At 32.8% G+C, this 23,644-nt stretch overlaps 1 protein-coding gene across 8 annotated transcripts in view; it reads right to left on the minus strand.

Annotated features, from left to right (window-relative positions):
* The window catches only part of EPHA7 (EPH receptor A7), a 176,479-nt gene that overhangs the window by 100,506 nt on the left and 52,329 nt on the right, over window positions 1–23,644 (minus strand). For all 8 annotated transcript variants that reach the window (XM_069487324.1, XM_069487323.1, XM_069487322.1 and 5 more), the window contains exons 4-5: window positions 17,959–18,114; window positions 16,771–17,106 (exon numbers count right to left, since the gene is read on the minus strand). In XM_069487324.1, coding sequence (XP_069343425.1) covers window positions 16,771–17,106; window positions 17,959–18,114 — 492 coding nt within the window. The remainder of the gene's footprint in view (window positions 1–16,770; window positions 17,107–17,958; window positions 18,115–23,644) is intronic.

Below are 23,644 nucleotides of genomic sequence, written 5' to 3' on the forward strand. Positions count from 1 at the left end.
GTGTCCAATTACTTTTGTGAGAAATAAAGGGTCAAATTAAAGTTACATATTAAGAAATTAAAAAAATAAAGTTAGATCTTAGCTGTGGGAAGTTTGCTTTGATTGAGAAGTACTTATAAATACAATCATAACCTATAGCCTTGTGGAGATACAGGCAGGGATTTGTGTGTGAGGTCAGAGCTAGAGGCAGAGATTTATGGAGTTATCTCCATAGGTGTGATAGTAAAAGCTGAAAAAGTACTCATCCTTTTTTGCAGTATCATCACTCCAAATTTTCCAAAATATCTTACAGTGTACACATCATAACCTATCTAGTCTACTAAAGATTGTACTGCCTTTCCTTCTGCAAGCCAATCTATGGCTTAAAGTAATGTCAGATATTAAGATTACTTACAGACAGCCAATCCATTTACTCTATATTTTAATTTTATTTTGAGGGACCTCGTAGTGTTTTCTGAAATGTTTTCAGAGTGAAGAAGTAAAATACTATATATACCATAACCATAATTTCCAAATCTGAAAATCATAAAATACTTCTGTATTTTTGCACCAGGTTATAAAACAAGACTGTAACAGAAAGGCAAATTATATATTTCAGAATTAGTTTTATTTGTGTGTGTGTGCATGTGTGGGTGCATGTGTGTAACCTATGTTGGTAAGATCACTACCTTCGATATTAATCAGTATAGGAAATTAAGTAATGAAAATTGCAGGATGTGGTGGCCCATGCCTGTAATCCAGCACTTTGGGAGGCTAAGGTGGAAGGATCATTTGAGTCCAGGAGCTCGAGACCAGCCTGGGCAACATAGTGAGATCCCATCTACACAAAAAACCAAAATAATTAGCTGGGTATGGTGGAAGTACCTGTACTCCTAACTACTCAGGAGGCTGAAGTGGAAGAATCACTTGAGCCCAGGAGTTTGAGGTTACAGTGAGCTATGATTGCACCACTGCACTCCCACCTGGACAACAAACCGAGACTCTGTCTCTAAATAAATAAATAAATAAATAAAACTTTTAAAAAGAAAATTATCAAAATAAAAATATGGGAAAATATAAAAGGTAAGGTATCCATTAATTCAAAATAAAGTTATAGAAAAGAGAGTATACAATGGAATACAAAATCAAAGGATAATTGTGTTTCTAATTTTGATCTAACCATCTTCAACCCAAATATTTATCTCAATTCATACAAACTTTAAATCCTGAACTAAAATAATGTGCATGCTGAATTTTTTGGTGCTAACTGTTGCAAACTTACATCTGCAGACTGATACAGATGTTAGCTACAGTTAATAAGTTATCCCTTACATACAAAATGACATGCAGACTGGCTACACAGAGAAGTGAAAGGTGACTCAATTTTAATATCATTTTCATGATTATAATAATCTATAGGTTTCTCTGAATATGGAAGTATACTTGTATTTCCAAATATAATTTATTCACAGTATATAAGAGGAAAAAAATCTTAGGCATAGTGCCAGGATTTGGAAGGCCCCAGATCTCTTTCAGGGTCTATGCCTGGTGAAAAAGACCCAAGACCTATTCAAGCACACATAATTCAGGAGGTCTGCCTGCCAGCAATAAAGGCCGAAATTGGATACTTTTAATTACCTAGATAGGGCTTGATAATGCAAGTCAAATGGGAATGTAATTAAAGTGCACCTTCCATGAAAATTATTCATTGCTGATGGATCAGGTGACAGATAAATCAAAAGGCATTTTAAAAAAGCCTACAGGTTAACTTGAAGCAGGTCTTTCCTCTTTTTAAAATTCTGTAATTGAAGGTGTGGAATTCACTCTTGCTGTCCTAGCCTCATCATGACACCATAAGACAAAAAGGTAGATTGTAATAAAACCTATTAGAAAAAGAAGCCAACAGAAAAACCATTAAGACCGTAGTTACAAACAAAAAGTCAGTTAGACTGGAACCAGTTGGCTGGCAGCTTTCCGAAGCGAGTATCACTCTATGTTCATATTATAATGGGGACTGCAACCATAAAAGAAGGCAAGTGATGAATTAATAAGTTGACTAGTCCCCAGGGTGCAATTCTTACAGATAAAAGGCATGCTGGAGTAATCAAACAGAGTTATAAATTAGATAAATCGAATGGCACAAGAAGTATTTTACATCATCATTATTAAATAAAGTTTTCCTGGATGGGCTGTTAATTCTTTACTGTCAATACATTTATTTACAGTCTAAGAACAATGTAAAAAAATAGTGTTTCATAACAATGGCAGGGCAATTTCAGTTACCCAGAGGGATACTAAATCTAATTTCTATACTGAGTTCTCTTACATATGTGTGTTATATACCTAAGAGCAGACAGATGAAACAAACTGTCCAACTAAATGATAGTTATTAGAAAATGTCTATATATGTTATTCATTTGCCTACTCTAACTAATGCATACATCTTGCTTTTACTGACCTGTATAAAGAAAATGCATATTATCTACAATAATAAACTTAACATTGAACAGTAAAATCACATGATCTAGTAGATGGCATATGTAATTCACAAAAAAGACAATTATTGTTAGAAAAAATAATAACTGTAGCATAAAAGTTGAAAAGATTTTGTTCTTTGGAAAACTTTATATAATATTGATTTACTACAGTCATTACAAACAACAAATACTCAAATACTCATTGTGTGAGTTTTCCAAAAATTTATACTTTTAATTTAAACTCAAAAAAGCCAAAATTTGACTTCAAATTCCCTCAACAATCTATCCCAATGTCACATAAAAATCCTTCAAATTAAATGACAATCAAAATAATATCTTATTTTGTACTATCACCAATAAACAATTAAAAGAATAATTGCAAATGTTTTAACTTGTTCTATTCATAAAAAAGAAATATTTCTAAAATTATTTTAAATAAAAAATAAATTTTAAATAGTAGTTCTTTCCACATAGTAAAAACTCCAGAGATAAGAAAATTCATACGCAAACACATAATATAGATTTTAGATGTGTAAATTTGATACATAGGGTTTGCTTTTGAAGTGCTATTAGCAAGTACATAAAAATACATCTGTTAGAGAATTATCTGTTTATAGTTCTCCATTCCTAAAGGTTATGAATTAAAATTGAAAACAGGCACAGCAAACGCCCAATGCATTTTATCAGGAGACACTGTTCTGTACAGTCCCTGCAGGTTTCAGTTAGTAACTTAATCCCAACCAAACTATAAAGTAAACTGCTCATGATTTGGCAGATTAGCTGATGCTTGTCCAGGAAAATGGTCTGAAAAAAAGAGTCACCAGGACACTATAATTGAGATCCATTCATGCATTTCATCCCTGGATTGAAGAAAATAATGAAACATCAAAGTAGTCAGACAACAGTCTAAAGGAGGTCAGTTAGTATCTTTTCAAACATAACACCGGCATTTAATGCAGCAGGTGTACCAGAAGTGACTTACAAATACATTAATATCGAAGATTTGTTAAAATAGCATCTTGGCTTTCTGTTCTTTTTTTGTGTAGTTTTGAAGATAAAGGAAATGTGACTAAAAATAGCAGCTAAAGGTTTTATTAGTATTAACAAAAACTGAAAATAGCAGGAACCAAGTTTCCAAACTTTTAGTTGGTTCTATTTTTTAACAGGTGAATGCATGATATGGGGGATATAATTTAAAATGTCAGGGAGAAATAAGAAGAAAAATTAGAAAGAGAAAATATGAAAACAAAAAAGCATAACAAACTACAACTATATACACATATACACATATGTACATATATACATACATATGTATGTGTTTATATATATATAAAAGCTAGTAACAGATCTAGTCTCTTTATGAGAAGTGTGTAAATAGTCATTTGATTTTATAGCATTTTGTATTAAGAATGACAATTATTATATTAGAGGAGAGACAGTTATAAATGCACAGTTTATCTTTGTAGAATTAACATCTTTCCTTTTATGACCTTTATTTCTGAGATTATCAGGTTCTAAACAATGAAATTTATGTGAGACTAAATTGGGTTCCTGATGATGTCAGGGATGTGAGAAAATAGGATGAGATGTCAAAACAAGGAGAAAACAAGGGTATGATAATGTATTAGAAAAGAACAAAGGCAGTAATATTTTCCAAACAAAAATTCAGACTCATTCTCTGTCTTAAAGTCATTACCAATTTGATAAATGTTGTATGAAATCAGCATAAAAATTAATCTACTACAATTCATTTCAGCCAACATTGAGCACATATACTATATATGCCATAGTGTTAGGCTTTGTTTTCAACCATGGCAAATATGATTATATTTTCTCCCTCAGTTTGTCTAGCAAAACTTTTTCTCATGGCTCTAAATTTTCAAATGCAATGGACTTTCTTCTGTCTTCATTCTATTGGCCTCCTGTAACATTTGATTCTATGATTAACTGACTCTGAGAAAATTTCCATTCCTTTGGTAACTGTGACAGCTATCCTATTCAACTGGCCTGGCCACTCCTTTCTGGTATTCATCATGTGCTTTTGATATTCTGCCAGCTCCTAACTGTTGGTGTTCTCAAAACTTTGTTGTCAAACTTTTTAATTGTAGCTTCTACTCTTCTTTCCAGGAAAGATCATTTGTTAACTCACCACCTATAGACTTATAATTCCTAAGTCTGTAACATTTAAGCCCTACCACCCTCCTAGCATCCACTTTTTTAGGATTGTATATGTGCTCATAAAATGTATGAAGTTAAGTACACACAGTAATTACAGTCTATATACATGTCTATACATGTAAATACATCAGATCAAATGTGGTATAGCCTGATGTAACTAAAATTAAGGGTGCTGTGTTTAAGAGTTTTAGCAACACTTTAATAATACAATAGTACTATGACTTAACCAGTATCTTTGTTTTTTTATCATCACATATAATTGCCATTATGAATGCTATGCTCAGACAATGTTCTGTACCCTTCTATATGCTGAAGTTAATGATCAATATTATTAAAAATTGGGACACTAATTATCTGTTGTCAACATGCTATGGATAATTAAGGACTGCCTGCTTTAGAGCTATGCTAATTGTTTTTCACAAATCTCCGTTTGTAATCCTTGTGTCTTAGAGAAGGCAAGCAGCTACAGGTCAATATGTACATCTCTGCCATGTATTTTGTCACAGAACATACATCATCCACTCTGCCTTGTCCCGGATTAATTTTGTTGGGTTGCAGCAATTATCGCTCCCTTTGTGATTGACCTTTTTGTAAATGAAGTGCAGGAAATTTGGATAATTTTTTTCCTGGGTTTTTACCTCTTAATTGATCCTTGTTCACCGCTTACCATAGTGCAAAGGGAACCAAAATCATAAGAACAGTTGAAATTGAAACAAGTAACAATTAGGCTTTTGCAGTTATAATTGACATATCTGAAAAGCAAGATCTTGATAGTGTTCTCTCCTTTACCCTATTACTTGGATCAGTTGGTTAAAACTGTTAATGATCCTCGTGGATCAATGTCTTTTCCTTGTAGCCCTAATTTACTGCATTGGTGGATTAGTACAGATGTTTTTTTGGATGGCTCTGCATCATTCCACCAGATTGCTTGTCTGAATCAAATTTGCTTCAATTCATCACCAACGAAGCAAGGGATAAAATAATCAACATTTACTCTCTCTTAATACTTGTACTGACAACAAAATAACAAGTAAATGCTTGTCTAAATTTAAAGACCGAGATACCTTTTTCCTACCTTTCATAGCTTTCAAGGCTATGTCTCTCAGCCGATCCAGGGCTTAAAATGGCAGGTATGGTTGAAGACGGCAAGGCATAGGAATTGTAACTGGTGGGGGGCAGGGTTGGAGGGCTGAATATGTACTTCAAATTTATGGGCCCAACTTTTTATTATTACAATAATTACTAACCAATTCACATTATGTGTATTTGTCTTTACATGCATAATGTATAAAATTACCATCCTCTGGCTTTTCATAATCTGAAATGCAGTTTAATGATCTCTCATTGTTAAATGAAGTTTTTCTGAAACTGTGTCTGTCTCCACAATGCTATTGCTTTAATAACACTTAGAGAAATGGACACAATAGCTTGCTACATAAGAACTAATTAACAACTCACAGATCAAAACCTGTTTATACAATGGAACCAAATAAATTAGGCAACCAGTTTCAGTTAATGAAGAATTAACCAAAAATCACTTCTTGATTCAATTCATATTGGAAATCTTTTTACAAATGTGTTAGTTTGTATTCTTAATACAGTCTTCCTACTATATAACATATTTGTTATTTTTATGATTTATAATTATCTAGTACCTCCAGAAAAAGAGACTGAATTCAATATATATTGACCTAAAGTTATATACTGAAACAGCACACATATTTTTTAAGTCCCTGCTGTTAACTTTCTTTTTGTATCTTTTCCTCCTAAAAGAGCAGGTATTCTGATTAATCACATTTTAGTTAAAACAGATTTTCTATATCTCATTAGAACAAACTACTTTAAAAGCAAAGTGGTTATTTCTTTATAAATATTATTTTAGTGGGTGTATTTTTGGTTCACTACAATATCCACCCCATAAACTGACAATAGCAAAATGAAGGATCACCCCTTAAGGGCAATACGTATAATAAAAATTACTCTACATAATTCCATCATTAGGGACTACTCCAGGATAATGATCCTAATGGGCAGTCATATTTTTTGAAGAGGAAGCTTAAATTTAGCAAGTCATAAATTTAAGTCCAAAATACAGAGCTATAAACACTTTTTTACAAGAAATTCTTGAAAATGACACTTCTTTTATTTTTTATTTTTTTTATTTCAGCACATTACGGGGATACAAATATCTAGGTTACATATATTGCCCTTGCCCCACCCAAGTCAGAGCTTCAAGGCTGTCCATCCCCCAGATGGGCACTCACTTCTTAATCATGTAGAAATTGCTAGATTAAAATTGCCAAGAATATGACAAACCTGCTCAAACTTTAAAATTCATAACTAATTTTGTATTGAATGTTCTGCTACCATCAATGTAGTGACTTCCATAATTTATTAAATAATGAATTAGCTCTGTTTAAAAAAAACCAAAAAAAAACTGTCTTGGATATTGAAAGGAAAACATTCCTATTGGCCATTCTGGGACTTACCAATGCACTGCACTAAGCAACTTTAGTACTTTTTTGAAGGTGAAAAATCATAGAAATGCACGAAATTTCTACAACCCCACTCTTTATGCCCCACAAATAAGTGTTTGTGACTTAGCTGTCCTTATGCAAATGGAAAATAAACACTTTCCTTCAAAATAATAGGGGAAAATTAAATTATCTCAGGGATGAGTATTAGTCTGCATTGCCTGCTATAATAAAATACTACAGATTGAGTGGCCTAAATCTGCAGTCCCCTCTCCCACCCCAGGTCCCTAGCCTGTTAGGTCCACACAGCAGGAGGTGAGTGGTGGATGAGCAAGCAAAGCTTCATCTGTATTTACAGCCTCTCCCCATCGCTGCATCACCACTTGAGTTCTGCCTCCTGTCAGATTATCTATGGCATTAGATTCTGCATTATGGTGAGTTGTATAATTATTTCATTATATATTACAATGTAAGAATATTAGAAACAAAGTGCACAATAAATGTAATGCTCTTGAATCAGCCAACCGGAAACCATCCTCCATCCCTCCCTGGTCCATGGAAAAATTGTCTTCGATGAAACCGGTCCCTGGTGCCAAAAAGATTGGGCACTCCTGGCTTTAATAGAAATTTATTTTCTCGCAGTTTTGTAGGCTGGCTGTCCCACAGGGTTCTCTTTCTGGCCTGAGCATGGCTGTCTTCTAGCTATGTTTTCATGCAGCCTTTTCTCCGTGTATATACAGGAGGCGGGGGCAGGGGGGAGTGTGAGAGGAAAGCGCTTCTCTGATGTTTCTTCTTAATCACTCATCTAATACTAATCTAATAGTGATTAATCCCACAGGGTCAGAGCCCCACCCTTATGACTTCATTTAACCTTAATTACCTCCTTTATAGGTAGGACCTATGTCCAAATACAGTCACATTGAGGGTTAAAGCTTCAACATATGAATTATAGGAGAACAGAATTCCATCACAGCAGTAGCATACTTGAGTTATTGCCAAAAATTAGCTCTTGCTTCCCAGATACTTACACATTATTAATCACAAAGTAGCAATTCTGAGATCAAAGAATTTAAGAAAGATATAAAGGTATTAAACTGAAAATATGAGTGGCTACTTAAAACACTCTATACTAGGTTTCTTTCAAGTGTCCATCTACAGAGAGCAGGTCCACTGAACAATATGCAGACAAATTTGGTGCCCTAACCCCAACATAAGCCTAAATATTTCATTACAAATATTTACAGTGTCAGAAAAGGGTGGATTTGACAACTTAAAAAGGTAGTGGACTGGAGAACAGGGAGTAGAGATGGCAAGGTTAAGGTATGAGGATGAGAACATAGCTTGCTCAGAGGCATTTCCTTACACATGTTTTAATTGAGAAAAGGCATAGCACAGTTATGTGCTGTAGCCTTAAGCTTCCACACAACTACAAAAAGCACAAAAATGTTAAAACTACAAATATACAAAACTATAAAAATATTGAAATAACACATGAAAAGCTGGTGTCAAGGGTCACAGTTACTAATGAAAGCATCTCCAGGCTTGGTCTCTGTTCATGCTTTCACTATATTCACTGTTATGTAAAAGGTAGAAATCAATTATATTTTCAGCCAGTTTTCAAAAGATGAAGAATTACAAAAGTTTTCAAGAGTAAAGTTTATATCTTTTCTATTTTGCAATATCATTAAGCTTTCGTTCTAAATTTATGCTTAAATTCGGTGCTGGAAACATAATTTAAGTGTTTAAATATATTTACAGTTTCAAGACCAAATTAACAAAATTTCTGTACTTGAAATTATTATTGTATGTATTCACTATATAATTTCATTAATGCTATATCATTTGAGTTAAAGTAATCTTCTCTATAATAATCTAAATAATATTAGAAAGTCTGTTTTCATATTAAAATAGACAAAGTACTTACGTATTCAACAAGTATTGACTAAGCACCTACAACGGGCCCAAATGTTACAGGGCTAAAGAATAAGATCAAAGACACTACTATTTTCTTATTATGTGACGCCTAATAGGAAAGACAAAGATTTCACAACTAATATGTGAGGAATGTTGTAGATATATGAGATACTTACTGTAAGATCATATCACAGAAAGATACATCCCAAACTTTCATTACCAGTTTGGAACATGATGATACTGTGTAAACATATGGCTCCTTATAGGTAAAGTGATCAATGTCTACTAAGCACTCAATAAATCCCAGTTATTAGTATTAATGTCAACATGGTTGTATTTCCCCTAGTGAAAATTTTATTAAAATAATACCAAAAACATCTTCCTTTAGGTATATGTTTTAATTACACATAGCCACTAAAGAAAAACTGTAAATGTACCTGTATGTATATTTAAATATTAATGATGTCACAAAAATACTTAAATATTAAAGAATTAAATTTCACTCTCTAAAATTTCTTCTTACTTAAGCAATGCATATGAATTACTAAAATGTCATTCCCTGTGGTGTGAATTAGCGTGACTAAATCTTGCTCTTTCAGATACTTAAAATGACTAGAAACAACAGAAATTTGTATTTCGAACAGTTTACTGTTAAACGAATCTCATTCGATTGAATTTTCTGCAGCAGATGGCATAGATGTGCATATGTATCTATGTTTTAATAGCATTAACACTATCTCTACAAAATGGTTTTTCCTTTTGCATACATATCTCTTTCTACCTACTGATTAAATAATTATATCTCCACTCTGTGGAGATTGCTGCATTTAATGTTATTTTATAGAATCAGTAAAAGTACTCAAACAATAAAATATATATTCTTAATATGTTAAAGTATGTATCAAGTTTATAAATTCCTAAGAAATAAAAAATACAAACTTAAAATGGAATTAATTTATTTTACTAAAGGACATATAACTTGATGTGTGTCAATTTAATCACTGAAAAGAGATGATCTAGCTTAATTTATGAGAAAAACAGTCAGAGCTGAGTCACATTACATTCATGAGTTACATTAATTCATGTGAGTGATGTTATTTTTGACAAAGGAATGACTTTTGGTTTTGTCTTTTTGGTTATAATTTTGCCCATGTATAATGTTATATTATATGACTCTATGGTTATATTTCATCTGAAAGATTATGCAAACATTACAAATCAAAGTAAATGGAATATTGATGCCAATCTTCATTTTGGCTGAGAAATTAGATCTGGGCAATGAAAAACATAAGAAAACTAGTCAAATTAAAATACACACAGCTATTTTTAAAGTTTCTTGAAGAAGGACAATAAATCATACCCAGAAGGCAAATTCTATATTATCAATGCTATTCCCCAGAGATTATATTTGTTATTAATATTCTCAGGAAATAGCACTTCTTAGTTGGACCCCTTTTCTCTTAACAGTTTTTATCATTGACCATTAAGTCAATCTGCAAATTCTCATGTAGTGGACTACAAAGCTAAGTTGTTTAAGATAGTAGTCTATAATAAGATTACATCAGTACTTGATAATTCTTAGGTAACCAGTGTACTTGATTGCAATCCACTGGGTCACCACTATACAACGTACTGTGTGACCTTTGTAAAGTCACACACTCTAACACTCAACATTTTCCCTGTGAAATGGCATCAACATTTGTCTTATCAACTTTACACATTTACTTCAAATTTCAATAATACATTGTGTGTGAGTGCTAAATAAATCACTCATCAATGCACAACAAAATTGATGATGAGGGAAAGAAGATCTTTTTGCGAGACATTCTATAACATCTCTTAGAAGATAATTAAGATGTTGACACATAATATCGGCCAATTCTCTGATGCCTTCTCATATTTTCAGAAAATGTCTTATTTATACTCCTTTTCCCCCACAAGAATTAAGACTAGGTAGGAGAAATATATTTTTTAACAACTACTATATGTAACACATCACATGTACTGTGAAAGGTACACAAAAGTTTAAAGTAAAGCAGGGTCAATTATGTTGCTTGCCTGTTCAAAAAACATCCAGGTCCCTCCCCCTCCCCCCCCATTCAGAAGGTCTGTTTCTCTAAAACTAAGATTTCCCACTAATAATTCCTACAGATCTTTTTTTTCTTAGACAGAGTCTCGCTCTGTTGCCCAGGCTAGAGTGCCGTGGCGTCAGCCTAGCTCACAGCAACCTCAAACTCCTGGGTTCAAGCAATCCTTCTGCTTCAGCCTCCCAAGTAGCTGGGGCTACAGGCATGTGCCACCATGCCTGGCTAATTTTTTCTATATATATTTCTAGTTGTCCAGCTAATTTCTTTCTATTTTTAGTACAGAAGGGGTCTCGCTCTTGCTCAGGCTGGTCTCGAACTCCTGAGCTCAAACAATCCGCCCGCCTCGGCCTCCCAGAGTGCTAGGATTACAGGCATGAGCCATCACGCCTGGCCCCCTACAAATCTTTATTCATCCAGTTTATACCATTATTCTCTAAGCACATCCAGGACTTGCCCTTCTTATTTTTTTGCATGATTTAACTATCTCTAATGGATGTTGTGATGGGGCTGCCCATATTCTCCTTGGTCAAAAACTGAAGAAATTATTTGCCCAACTGTTGAGATAGGTGTCAGAAAACAGACCTCAGTTCCCTGCCCCCTTTAGAATTTCCTTGTCTGAAAAATACCACCTTGCTTTTTCCTAGGGAAAGCTGCAGCCACTGTATATCTAAAACGCAGAGATAGAAAGCTCTCAACTCAGGACAACCTGAGGGTTCGTTACAGGTAGAAGGGTCCCGTGGAATTGACTGGGGATTCCAGTGAGATTGCATAACAGCTCAACTTCCCCTCTGCTCAGTCCTGCTTCCTTTTTTTTCTCTTCAGGTGCTATTGATCCCAAGCACTCTCCCTAATAAACTCCTGCCCACTAATCTCCATGGGGGTGTTTGCTTCCTGGGAGCCCAACTTGGGAAACTATCCCTATCTTCTTTCAAGAGGTTTCAGTTTTCATACTAATTCCTTCCCAATGTGTTCTAGAGTATTAGAACAATTAACAGTCCCATTAAAAATTATAGGATATGTACACATATTACTCAGCTATTAATAATTTGTAGGGAACAATGTAGCAGATGATGTAGCTTGTATTATATTATTACTTTAATCATTTAGCTATAGATGTAAGATGAGCTCTCAGACATTTTCTGTCCCAAATCTCTTGGATGCCCAGGGGGACTACATGAACCCCCAAATTTAGGTGACTCAACTTTGACACTCTTTTAACGTACATTTTATATTTAAAAAGTACCAGGAACATGGTAAGTGTTCAATAAATAGTAATTGTTATTACTGCTTTTATTATTATAATTGCTGAAGTACCATAACACTCACTTTTTTTTTATTCTCATAAATGTAACTAGTCTTAAGCTATAATCTCAGTTTTTACAATATGTGGGGTCAAATAGTATTATACTATTTAGGAGAAAATTCAAGTTTAAAGAGGTAAAGTAACGTGTCTAAAATCATGGAATTATGTCATCTAATGTCAAATAGTATGTCTTTTCTATTAATGCTTCAGTGCTTTCACTCTTGTATAATCATTTAATTTTTCTAGTTTTCCCATTGGCCTTAATTCCCCAACATTCTCTGTACAGCTACTATGCAGAAAGAACTGTGTTTTATGGTGGTGACACAGATAAACATGACACAGTTCCTGACCTGAAGGATAATTGCTAAGTCCCCTAAGTCCCTTTCAGGAGAGACCACAAATTATAATTTTGTATTGTCTTTTTTACCAAAGTTAAAAATTGTCTAATTGCTTAAATATTCCCAGAGTGAATGAAGGTATTACAGAGAGAGACAGTAATTTTCAAGTGATCCATTTTTATTAACTTTCATACTTCTGCAGACCATTTTTATGCTACCATACTTGGTTTGAGGAAGAAATGTAGTGGTAATTACAGTGTTTTAATTGGGGGAGAAGGGTGGTCTTCTTGAGGGCCTAGAGTATGACTTAATTTGTCCTCCATATGGCAAAATCATATTCAATCTGAAACTCTAGATTGACTGGCATCTTTTCTGTAAGGACTCTCCTTTTTCCAAAGATAGAATGAATAGAATGAATTATTCTTTTTTCAGGGTTTCCATATCCCATTTCTAAGGCTGTTCTACAGCATGCATTACATTATAGTCAAGTGTGCTATTGTTAGATGTGTAACTAAATGTATGTCTGCTACTGTATAGACTCCTCATAAGGAGAGGACCATTCTTTACCTTCCTAACCTCAGCATCCCTCAGGATGCTTGACACACACTATATACTTAGTACAGTTGGCCAAATTAATATTAAAAAGCAGTCTTAAGACAACTAATGACTAGACAACAGTCAAATATTTTATTTTTTTGAGACAGGGCCTGGCTCTGTTACCCGAGCTAGAGTTTAGAGGAATCATCATAGGTCAGTACAACCTCAAAGTCCTGGCCCCAAGTGATCCTCCTGCCTCAGCCTCCCAAGTGGCTTGAACTATAGGAGCACGCCACCATGCCCAGCTAATTTTTCTAGAGGGCATCTTGCTCTTGCTCAAACCAGTCTCTAACTCTTGTCCTCAAGTAATACCTGGCCGTGGCCTCTCAAAGTGCTAGGATTACAGGCCTGATCCACCATGCCTACCCAACAATCATATTTTTTAAAGACCAAACAAAATTAATTTTTCTCTTCTCCAATGTTATAACAAACAAGTGCCAATTCTATGCTCCCATTATTTCCCCCCATTTGCATTAGATAAAGAAATTGGTGTATTTTGCCTTGACAGGTTCCTAAAAAATTACATAAAAAGAAGACTAATCACCATTTATTTTGCTATTCTATGCAATAGCAATTTTATGAAAATAAAATGTTTTTTAAACTTAACATTATCTCATTTAACAGGATAATACAGGAAGGTAGATATTATTTTATCCCCATTTTATTCATGTAAAATTTTAGTAGTCCCCCCAAAAAGCTCATATCTCATAGTAGCAAAGAGCTACAACTTAGGTCCTTTAACACAAATGTCCCTATGCTTCCCCTGAGCAAGGAACAAGGGTTGTTCAATGTATTTCCATTCACACAGACACTGGTATGGGGTCTTGGGCCCCAAACTCTAAACAGACAAGGAACTACAAAATGCACACACTTCCTTTCAAGCACTGGCTGATTATTTTCTATCCTTACTCTCCATTCTTTCTCAGACACATGCAGGTTCTCTTAATAAACCTTTTTTATACTAGGCATCAGGGGATTGCTGATGGGTCCGATAACTGACCAAAGATACAGATTTAAATTCATTATTGAAGTGATTGCAGCATAAACTAGGTTGGAAGTGATTCTGTTTAGTTAACGGAAAATGAAAATTTTAAAGATTATTGCGGGTTTCCTTGGATAGTCATGAACTTGGACAAAGTTTCAAATCACCCCCACTTTAGAAAAAGCAAAAATATTGGTGATGGAGCAAAACGGATATACATATGCAATAGAATACTAATCACTAACATACTCCAAATTTCCTTGTTAAAAAAATAAAACTCTTAAAATTACCACAGTATATTGCCTTATTTATATGCATTTTTTTTTAAATAAAAAAAAGCTAACTGTAAATTCATGGGTTTTAGCATTTGAGATGTAGTATAGACTACATGAACATAAATTACTATTTTAATATAAAAGTACAACCCTACTTAGTTTTTATCTTTATATTTATTATCTTTAATAAACTTATATTTATTATTTTTATAATTTATTCTTTTTATTTACGTACAATGTAAATATCATAAAATTGATTCATTTTTAAGTATACAATTCAATATTTTAGACTATTTAAAGAGCTGTGCAACCATCACAATCTAATTATTGCACATTTAAATTATCCTACTTACCCCCTAAAAAAGCAAGAAAATCCTCAAAACAAAAAAATCCTCCTAAAACTACCAAACCTACTTTGTTCATAACCAGAAGAAAATCAACATCAAAAGCCATTTAACTAATTGCTGTGAGATATTTGATTAAAGAATTTACATAAATTTTATGACCTATTTAACCAGTATAGCATTAACTTGAAAAATTAAAGAACAGACACTTAAAGAACAAGAAAAGAGATCCTCAAAGTGACCAATTTGTCCAAGTCATTTTGGGATATCAGTTCAGCATCTCTTGATCATATTCAAAAATAAATAAAAGTATCAGTTTTTTTTTTTTTTTTAAATATCAGTTCTTGATATCAGCAGGAATAAAACACAAAGTTATTCTAGTTCGGTAGACCTAAGATTTCTTTTAATGCTTCCAAAAGATAGTTCTCATGTAAAAATCATAAACTTAAAATGTTGCAAATCCACTTACTGTAAAATTATGATGAAAAATTTCAAGATAAAGCAACACAAATGAAACTAACGACAATGGTATTTTAAAAAAGAATGGTTAATAGTTAATGTAAATATTGTTGATAAAATGAATGTCAGAATATCAGTTAAATCAGTATTTTGTCTAATTATTGAAGATTTACATTTCTATGTTTTACCTTCAGATATTTGCTCTTAAATGGGAGATCTGATTTGAAATAGCCTTTTAAATAAACATCAGAATGAAACCTTTAGAATAAGAACCCACTAATCTGTTCAAAACGGTAAGCATGGGACCATATGCATAGTTTCATTATGCAGATATAATTTAAATAGATAACATTTTGTTAAAATTGGCATGGAAATGAAGAATAGATTAGTCTGTGCACAGGAATTTAGGATAATACTGATTGGTTTTAGACAGCCAGCCAAAAACCAAGAGGACCTTGTTGTAAGCCTGCCATGATGCTGACACAACTTGCTACTATAGTGCAGGTCCAATTTTATTACTGACAATAACATGGCACTTGGCTACATCTACTACATAGCATCTACTCTCAGAAACAAGAATTTTTCAAGAGATTGAGAACACCCCCAATTTCTGAAACTTCCTTCAGTAATAAGGTTTTTCTTTAGGTTTAGAAAGTCTCCAATTTGTATTTTCCAAACTATCCTTATCAAAACAAAGAATGACAGAGGAGGGCATCTCCAGTGCCAGTAAAAAAATGAATGAAAAGTGTTTTTAGGCTATGCTACAAGTTCACAGTTATCAAGGCTATGCCTTTTCTTTTGAAATTCTCATGAAATCTGCCAGGTATTTATTCCAATATCATAAAAATTAATATGATCACAAATCTACTGATGAATTTAAAATTCCCTAATGCAATTTCAAAGCAGATTTTTAACATATTAAAAAGATCATAGTCTATGTGGTAAAAATTGGTTAACATTATGTGAGACGTTGCAGCCAACTCTTTCATTAGTCCTAATTATCATGTAGATTATTACCACACAAGGTAAAAATGTGAAAAATATCCTACATCTCATTTTAATCAATATTTTCCCTCTCCTCCTTCTCTAGATCTTTCAACAGATGTTTTTGTCTTAGAGCAGTCATAAAAAGTTTTACAGTTTGTCCCGTTTTATTTCTACAGCTGGATCTCTGGAGATGTTAATGAGGATAGGAACGGTTTAACAGGTAACGGGAGAAATAACAAGAAAAAGTTAAAGTTGTCAATAATCAACAAGCTAAAAAAATCCAGTTCTGTATGGAGAAGTTAACTAAATATTCAAGCAAGAAACCTCATGTATGCAGTCACGTTATTCATTCAATGAAGATAAAAACAAAACATACCTGCTTGACCAGTAGTGATACTGACAGCCGCAAAGAGCCTCTGGGATCGGCTTAAGTCAGAAACTCCATTTACAGCTTCAACTTCAAAAGTATAATTAGCGTGGGCTAGCAGGTCCATGACGGTGACATAGTTATCCTCTAATCCAGTCTGCTGGGGCATGTATCCAATGTTACTCCCACAGGGAACACATTCGCCCTGCTCCCAACTGCATCGCTTACACAATATTCTGTAGGTCACATCGTTTCTTCCCCCATTGTCTGCGGGAGGACTCCATTCCAAACTTACTGTGGTTTGGTTGATGTTGAAAATGAGGTTCTGTGGTGCAGATGGCGGCCCTTGGGAAACCAAAAATAAATAAACAAATAAACAAAAATAGAAAAAAAAAACATACAAGCAAAAAGAACAAAAGGATCTATGTGGGGCATTAAGCTAGTGGCTCAATTATCAAAGAGAAAACTAGTTGAAATGCTTTCTTTCACATAAACATTTCATTACCTTTACTAGAAAAGCCTTATAAAAGCCTCCTTGAATTCACTTGGCAAGAGGTTTTATTTATTTTCCTTTTAATATGTCAAAACGAAAACAGGATAACAACTGTCTTTGTACTTTTGCCACAGTGTTTAGATATTTTTCTTCCAAGTAATTAAAAAAGAACAGCTAATGCACCTAAAAAAACAGTTGTAATAGTTGTTTAAAAATAGTTTGCCTTTTAACCACATAACAGAGAATACATTTATTCATTCTTAATGTACTCAAGAATGGCTTATAGTAATGTCTAGGATTGGCTTTAGATTTGGGTCTCAAATACTCATTAAGTGAAGAATCAATATGTGAGATTTGCTCTATTTAGTGCTGGAATTTTAATTCAGAAACCATTACTTTTTAATCACATTTCATATCCATGCAAGATTCTAAAAACTTTTAATTTTATTTATGATTCCTATTAGATACGTGGGAAAAACATTATTAAAATGCATATTAATTTTGCAGACATGAAAATTACACTGAAGATATAAGAAAAATCTATTTTATATTATTATTTAACTTTATTGATATGTGGAAAAATTTAAGAATATTTAACAATAATTAATGTATTCAAAAATTCAATATCTATCTCAGTGATGTCACAAGAGTACAAATGAGTTGAAGGGGTCTGCAAGTCCTTTACTTTCATATTATCAACTTACTTGTGCACGCAACATACGGCGGGTCAGATGGAGCCCTGTAATACCCATCTTCACATTCACATCTGGAGGAGCCTTCTTTATCAGAAAAACTGTGAGTTGGACAACGAGAGCACTGAAGATCTTGAGAGGAAGATTTGTAGAACCCACGGCCACAGGCTGGGTATGCAAATGCAAAAGAAAGTGAAAATACGAACATGAGAGCAAATAGACCTTTAAAAAATGCATGTATTATTTAGCAAAGAATAAAATATTAAATTTGATTTATGAAAAACAAGTTCATGATAAACTGTGTTTTAATGTATATCAGTAACCCAATATTATGATAGTTCATTTTAAACAAAATGATACAGCAAACTTGCACCTGCAGGTGGCATCAATCCAAGTCTGGAAATCAAAACTGAACATGAGTACAATTTATTTGGAAAAAAATATCAGGATATTTAATTCATATATTTAATTCAAATTTAACTTTGATTTCAATAAAACTAACTTGTTTGTTGGTATGCATTAGCACACTTCAAAGTTATGTTTTCTTAATCTAATGCAGGTATAAATTAACTTTTTATATGTTTGTGTTGAAAAATATTAATATGACTTTAATTTCCAAACTAGAAATAATAACAATATAAAAATTTTCAGCTGAAAATGATAGAAATGTATACACCCAACATTTCAGATAACTACAAGATAATTTCAACCACTTTATGTTGTAAGATAGGCTGCTTTCTGCTAAGTGAACTTCTTTGTTTCTAAAAATAATGAAATTCTATTAATAGGAGATGGATGCACGACCAGAAACAAGGGGAAGCCATCACCTGTAAATAGACTGTGACCCTGTTTCTCCTATGCTGAGAGAGTTTAGGGTGCAATCACACTAATACAGCAATTGCTCTCAGCAGTGAAAAGAGATGTACTGAGAATATTTCTTCCACTTCCTAATGAAGTTGCTCTTATTCATTTAGTGTCTGTTATTAAATCAGGTAACTATGCACCATTTAATATCACTTGACATTTTATATATTTACATTTATCTTCAAATAAAATTTAGCAAGTTAAATTTTCATTATTTCAACAGTTTTTATTAATTGATGGTATTATAAATTGAATATATTGAATAAATTCAATGTACTCTTCATATTTATTAAATGAAAGTCATTTTCAGTTTTAGTGACCTTTGAATTTAACAAAAATGAATAAATCATATCTATATGGTTACTGAATTTAACATAAATTTATTTTTAACTTTTAATTTATTACTTAAAAATTTTTAATATTATCCACTTGGGCATTATTCAGAAAATTAATCACATGTCACTCTTGGTGGGTGGAAAACAGGAACAATCCTATAGTCTCTAGAAAATGGTTGAATTATTTTTTTTCTTTTTTTCACATATGAATATTTAATGCATAATTTTGATACATCTGAGAATTCAAAATCATTTTGGGGGCTTCAAGTAAATAAGACTTTTACATGAACAATATAGGTATTTAATATAACTTAGAAACTTAAAGAAACATTATATTGAGATAGGTAGATATTTATACAGAAAAACCACCATCTCATTGTAAATATATGACCACTACTGCCCCCAGAAGCCAGTCTCCTTTGCTGTCTTTAGTTGGCATCTCAATTAAGACAAGAGGAAAGCAGTCACAAACACCTTACACAAAAAAGCATAATGCATTTTCACATGCCCTCCATAGCAGATATTACAAATCTAAGGCACAGAGAGAATAAGATGGATTACAACATAATATAAAAAAAATATAAAACCTTAAAATGTTTCTAAAGATATGATCTTGCCACATAAAAGAATGGTTAACTGATAGGATAAAGGATTTAGCTTAGATTTCTCAGGATGAAATTCTTTCTTTAAATATTCACTGTAACTTGCTATATGTATTATCTGTAATTCAACGATCATATATAACATCCAGTAAAACAGAGAAAGCAATGCTTTACTCACAACCTGCAGCCTGAAACATTAGGGCCCAGAGAAGTAAAAAGAGAGATAGAGAGAGAGAGAGAGAGAGAGAGAGACAAGGACAGAAAGTGAGAGACAGACAGAAAGAAGAGGTGTGTGCTGACAAGTCTTTAATGACATTATGTGTATATTTAATTACTATTTTACAGAGAGAGGAGGTTAGGGATCTGGGAAATAGAGAACCACAATGGCAATACGATTTGGCATTTACTAGGTAAGTCTTCCCAAAGTAGTAGGCAGCAAACTAATAATGCCTACTAGTGGAATCCCTCAGAATTCTCTTTCTTCCATTGCAAATAAAAGCCTCTAAATAAAGGCTTATTCCTATTTTTCCCACAAATAAGAAGGTACATTTCTTGTTTAACTTACATGATTTCTAAAATGTATATGATACTTAATTCAGAATAATGCAGAGAAATTTAAAACTCTTATCACTCAACTTTCAAATTACATTAAATTCTGGTACCCTTTTAACAGATGGGAAGACAGATTTGAAGCAAAAGTAACCTGAGCTCTTCAAATAATTTTGTTGGTCTAGGACAAAATTGGATTTAGAACACAGGACTACTGACACAAAGCCATATGCTATTCCACCAGACTTTTACTAGTGAATGAGCCAAAATTTGGCACTTATTTAATGGGTCTCAAGGGCCTTAGCAACCCTAAAAATTAATTTCCATGAACTTTATCATTTTTATTATCCAATTTTACTAATTTAGAGCTATTAATTTAATTTAGAAACCTATGAAATAATATCCTACCACACTTTAAAAAAATATATTAAAGAAGTATTTTCAATTTCACTATGAATTTTGGCACTGATGATGCCCACAAAATTATGGAGTTCATGTATGGCTATCATTAAATGGACAGAGGTAATACCAGAAAAAATGTGATCATCAAAGTCTTAACATTTTTTTCTTTGAAGTAATAGTCTGTCTCAGTTCAGTTAATATTGAAAATAATAAGTTGTAGCAAGCCAGTTTTCATTTAATCTCTAAGGAAACTATCAATTTAGAGTTATTAAAAATAAGTACAAAATCTTCAGAGGAATGGTATTAAGGGCAAAGCCAAGACTATGCGAAGACAAAAGCTGTATCTTTGAGGATAATAGTGAGCAACTGAGTGGTAAAAAGCTTGGAAAGGCAGTAACAGATGCTCTTAAAATTAGAAATTGTGATAAGATATCTACACGAAATAGCTAGAGTTAAATACCCAATGAGATAAACCGGGGGAAAGCGGCATATCTGAGAGGCATACACACATAAGGGAGAATTACATGAGCTCTCCAACTACACCCAAAAAGGCTCCGCGGAAATCCAGGCAATTTCTCCTCTCTATAAATGCAGCTGATTTTCCAGAAAGTACTAGTAAAAAGTCTTTAGAGGTAAAATGCCTTCTGAAACCTTAAAGATAAATTCCCTTTATACATAATTATGCAGTATACAAAAATAACTTTCCAGGAATTGTACAACAGCAATTTTACTAACTTTTCCTCCTTTGTTTTATTTCTTAATTTGTTCAATAAACACTTAAACTCAAAGCAAATGTTAATTGATATGTATTGTACTATGGTTGAAGTTTACAATAAGAAATATACCATTTAACTTCCTGCCTCTTGATGTTTTTGGTTTTTTAACTGAACATTGTTTTAAAAGTAATGTTTCACTATACTGATAAAAATTGGGGATATGTATAAAACTTGTTTTAAATATTTAGTTACTTTTGTCAAAATAATCTTTCACTTATTATTTTAATAACAGTATTGTTCACTGTTACCATAAAGGCCTGGGATTGATTCTTTTGCCAATTCTTTCAGTCCTTAAGGCCTTAATGAATAAAATAAATTCATTATCCTAGAGCCAAGAATTGTAATCTTGTCCGATTTCATATGCTAAGCAAGTTTTTTAGTCTGTTTTTTAAATGAAAAACCACCAGAGAAAAAGGGAATCTAGGAAAACATGAAACTTCTGTATACTGGATAACAATATTTTCTACTATAATATATCTACCAAATCATATTACAGTATACTATCCTATAAGATATACTATATTATTTACTACAATGAAATAAAAGTAATTTATATTAAATTTCAACTATTTTAAACAACAATATATTATCCCTATGTGACAAAATTGATTCAAATGTTTGGGATTTATATTCCTTAACAACACTAAAGGCAATAGGATGTCCCACATATAAATTAATCATGTAAGAATAATAATATTGCACCAAAATTCTGAGTACAAAGATTCTTAAATATACAAGAGAGATGATACTAAAATCTTGCATTCTGATTCTTAGTTAAATTCTCCTAATAATCATGCATTCTGTAGTTGTCTTCAATGGATGTGGTGTTTAAGCAATGGGATGTCAGGTCTTTGAGTTTATATGTGTCTGATGTAGTCAGTGAAACAATCAAGGTACTAATAGAACAACTCTGTATTCCAAATAGACAATCCTAAAAGCCATCCAAAAGTCACAAATTTCCAATCCTCCTGAGGCTAAGCAATTAGGTAAAACAGAATATCTCTTCTTCCTGAGTGAGGGTACAGAACTCAGACTTGCCCTGTTTCTTTAGGTTTATGAACTATAGGGGTAAGCTTGGGGGAAAGCCTTTCTGATTATATTTCTAAAAACCCCCTTGCCATAATCTTGTCCTAGAAAATCCAAATACCCAAAAAATCCAAATACCTGCTCCTTAATTTCCTTTATTTTTTGGAAATCTAAGCTCTAACTTTTATCTCAAACATACTAGACACCATCCTGGACATTAAGACACTGACAATCCATCCATAACTTAGTCAGCTGTCCTCCATGGCTGCACATTAGGAAAGCTTTGAAAAGACACTCATGCCTTGAATCTATCACAATAATTGAATTATTGTGGGTTTGGATATTTCTGTATTTTAAAAGTTTTCCAGGTGTCCATAATCAACATTTTGGAGGTTACAGATCTTTTCTCAGACTATTAAAATCTCTAAAGAATGCAAGATGTGGATAATAAAGTATTTCCACTGTAAGAATTATGAGGTAAAATGAGATACTAAGGAAATAAAGCAGAATTTTAAGAGAAATAAAAATGCAGAAAATTAAAATCCATTAATAAGCCAATCAAAAAATAGACAAAGAATCTGAATTGATTTTTTTCTCCATGGAAGATATACAGACGTCCAATAAGCATATAAAAAGATGCTCAACATCTTTAGCCATTAGAGAAACGCAAATCAAAGCCACAATGAGATGCCATTCACATCCAGTAGGATGGCTATAGTCAAAAAGATAATAACAAATGTTGGGGAAAATATGGAGGAATTAGAAGCCTCCTACACTGCTGATGGGAATGTAAAATAGTACAGCCACTTTGAGAAATACTGGCAGTTTTTCAAAAGGTTAAACATCATTACCACATGACCCAGCAATTCCATTCCTAGGTATATGCCCAAGAGGAATGAAAAAAAAAAAAAAATATATATATATATATATACACACACACATATATATACACACAAAAAAACTTACATATTAATGATTATAGCAGAAAAATTCACAATAGCCAAAGTGTGGAAACAACCCAAATGTCCATCCACTAATGAATGAATAAAACAATGGAATATTATTCACCAATTAAAAGGAGTTAAATACTGATACATGATATAACATGGATAAATCTTGAAAACATGCTACATAAAAGAATACA

The sequence above is a fragment of the Eulemur rufifrons genome, chromosome 15, assembly GCF_041146395.1.
Source record: "Eulemur rufifrons isolate Redbay chromosome 15, OSU_ERuf_1, whole genome shotgun sequence".
Classification (NCBI taxonomy): Eukaryota; Metazoa; Chordata; class Mammalia; order Primates; family Lemuridae; genus Eulemur; species Eulemur rufifrons.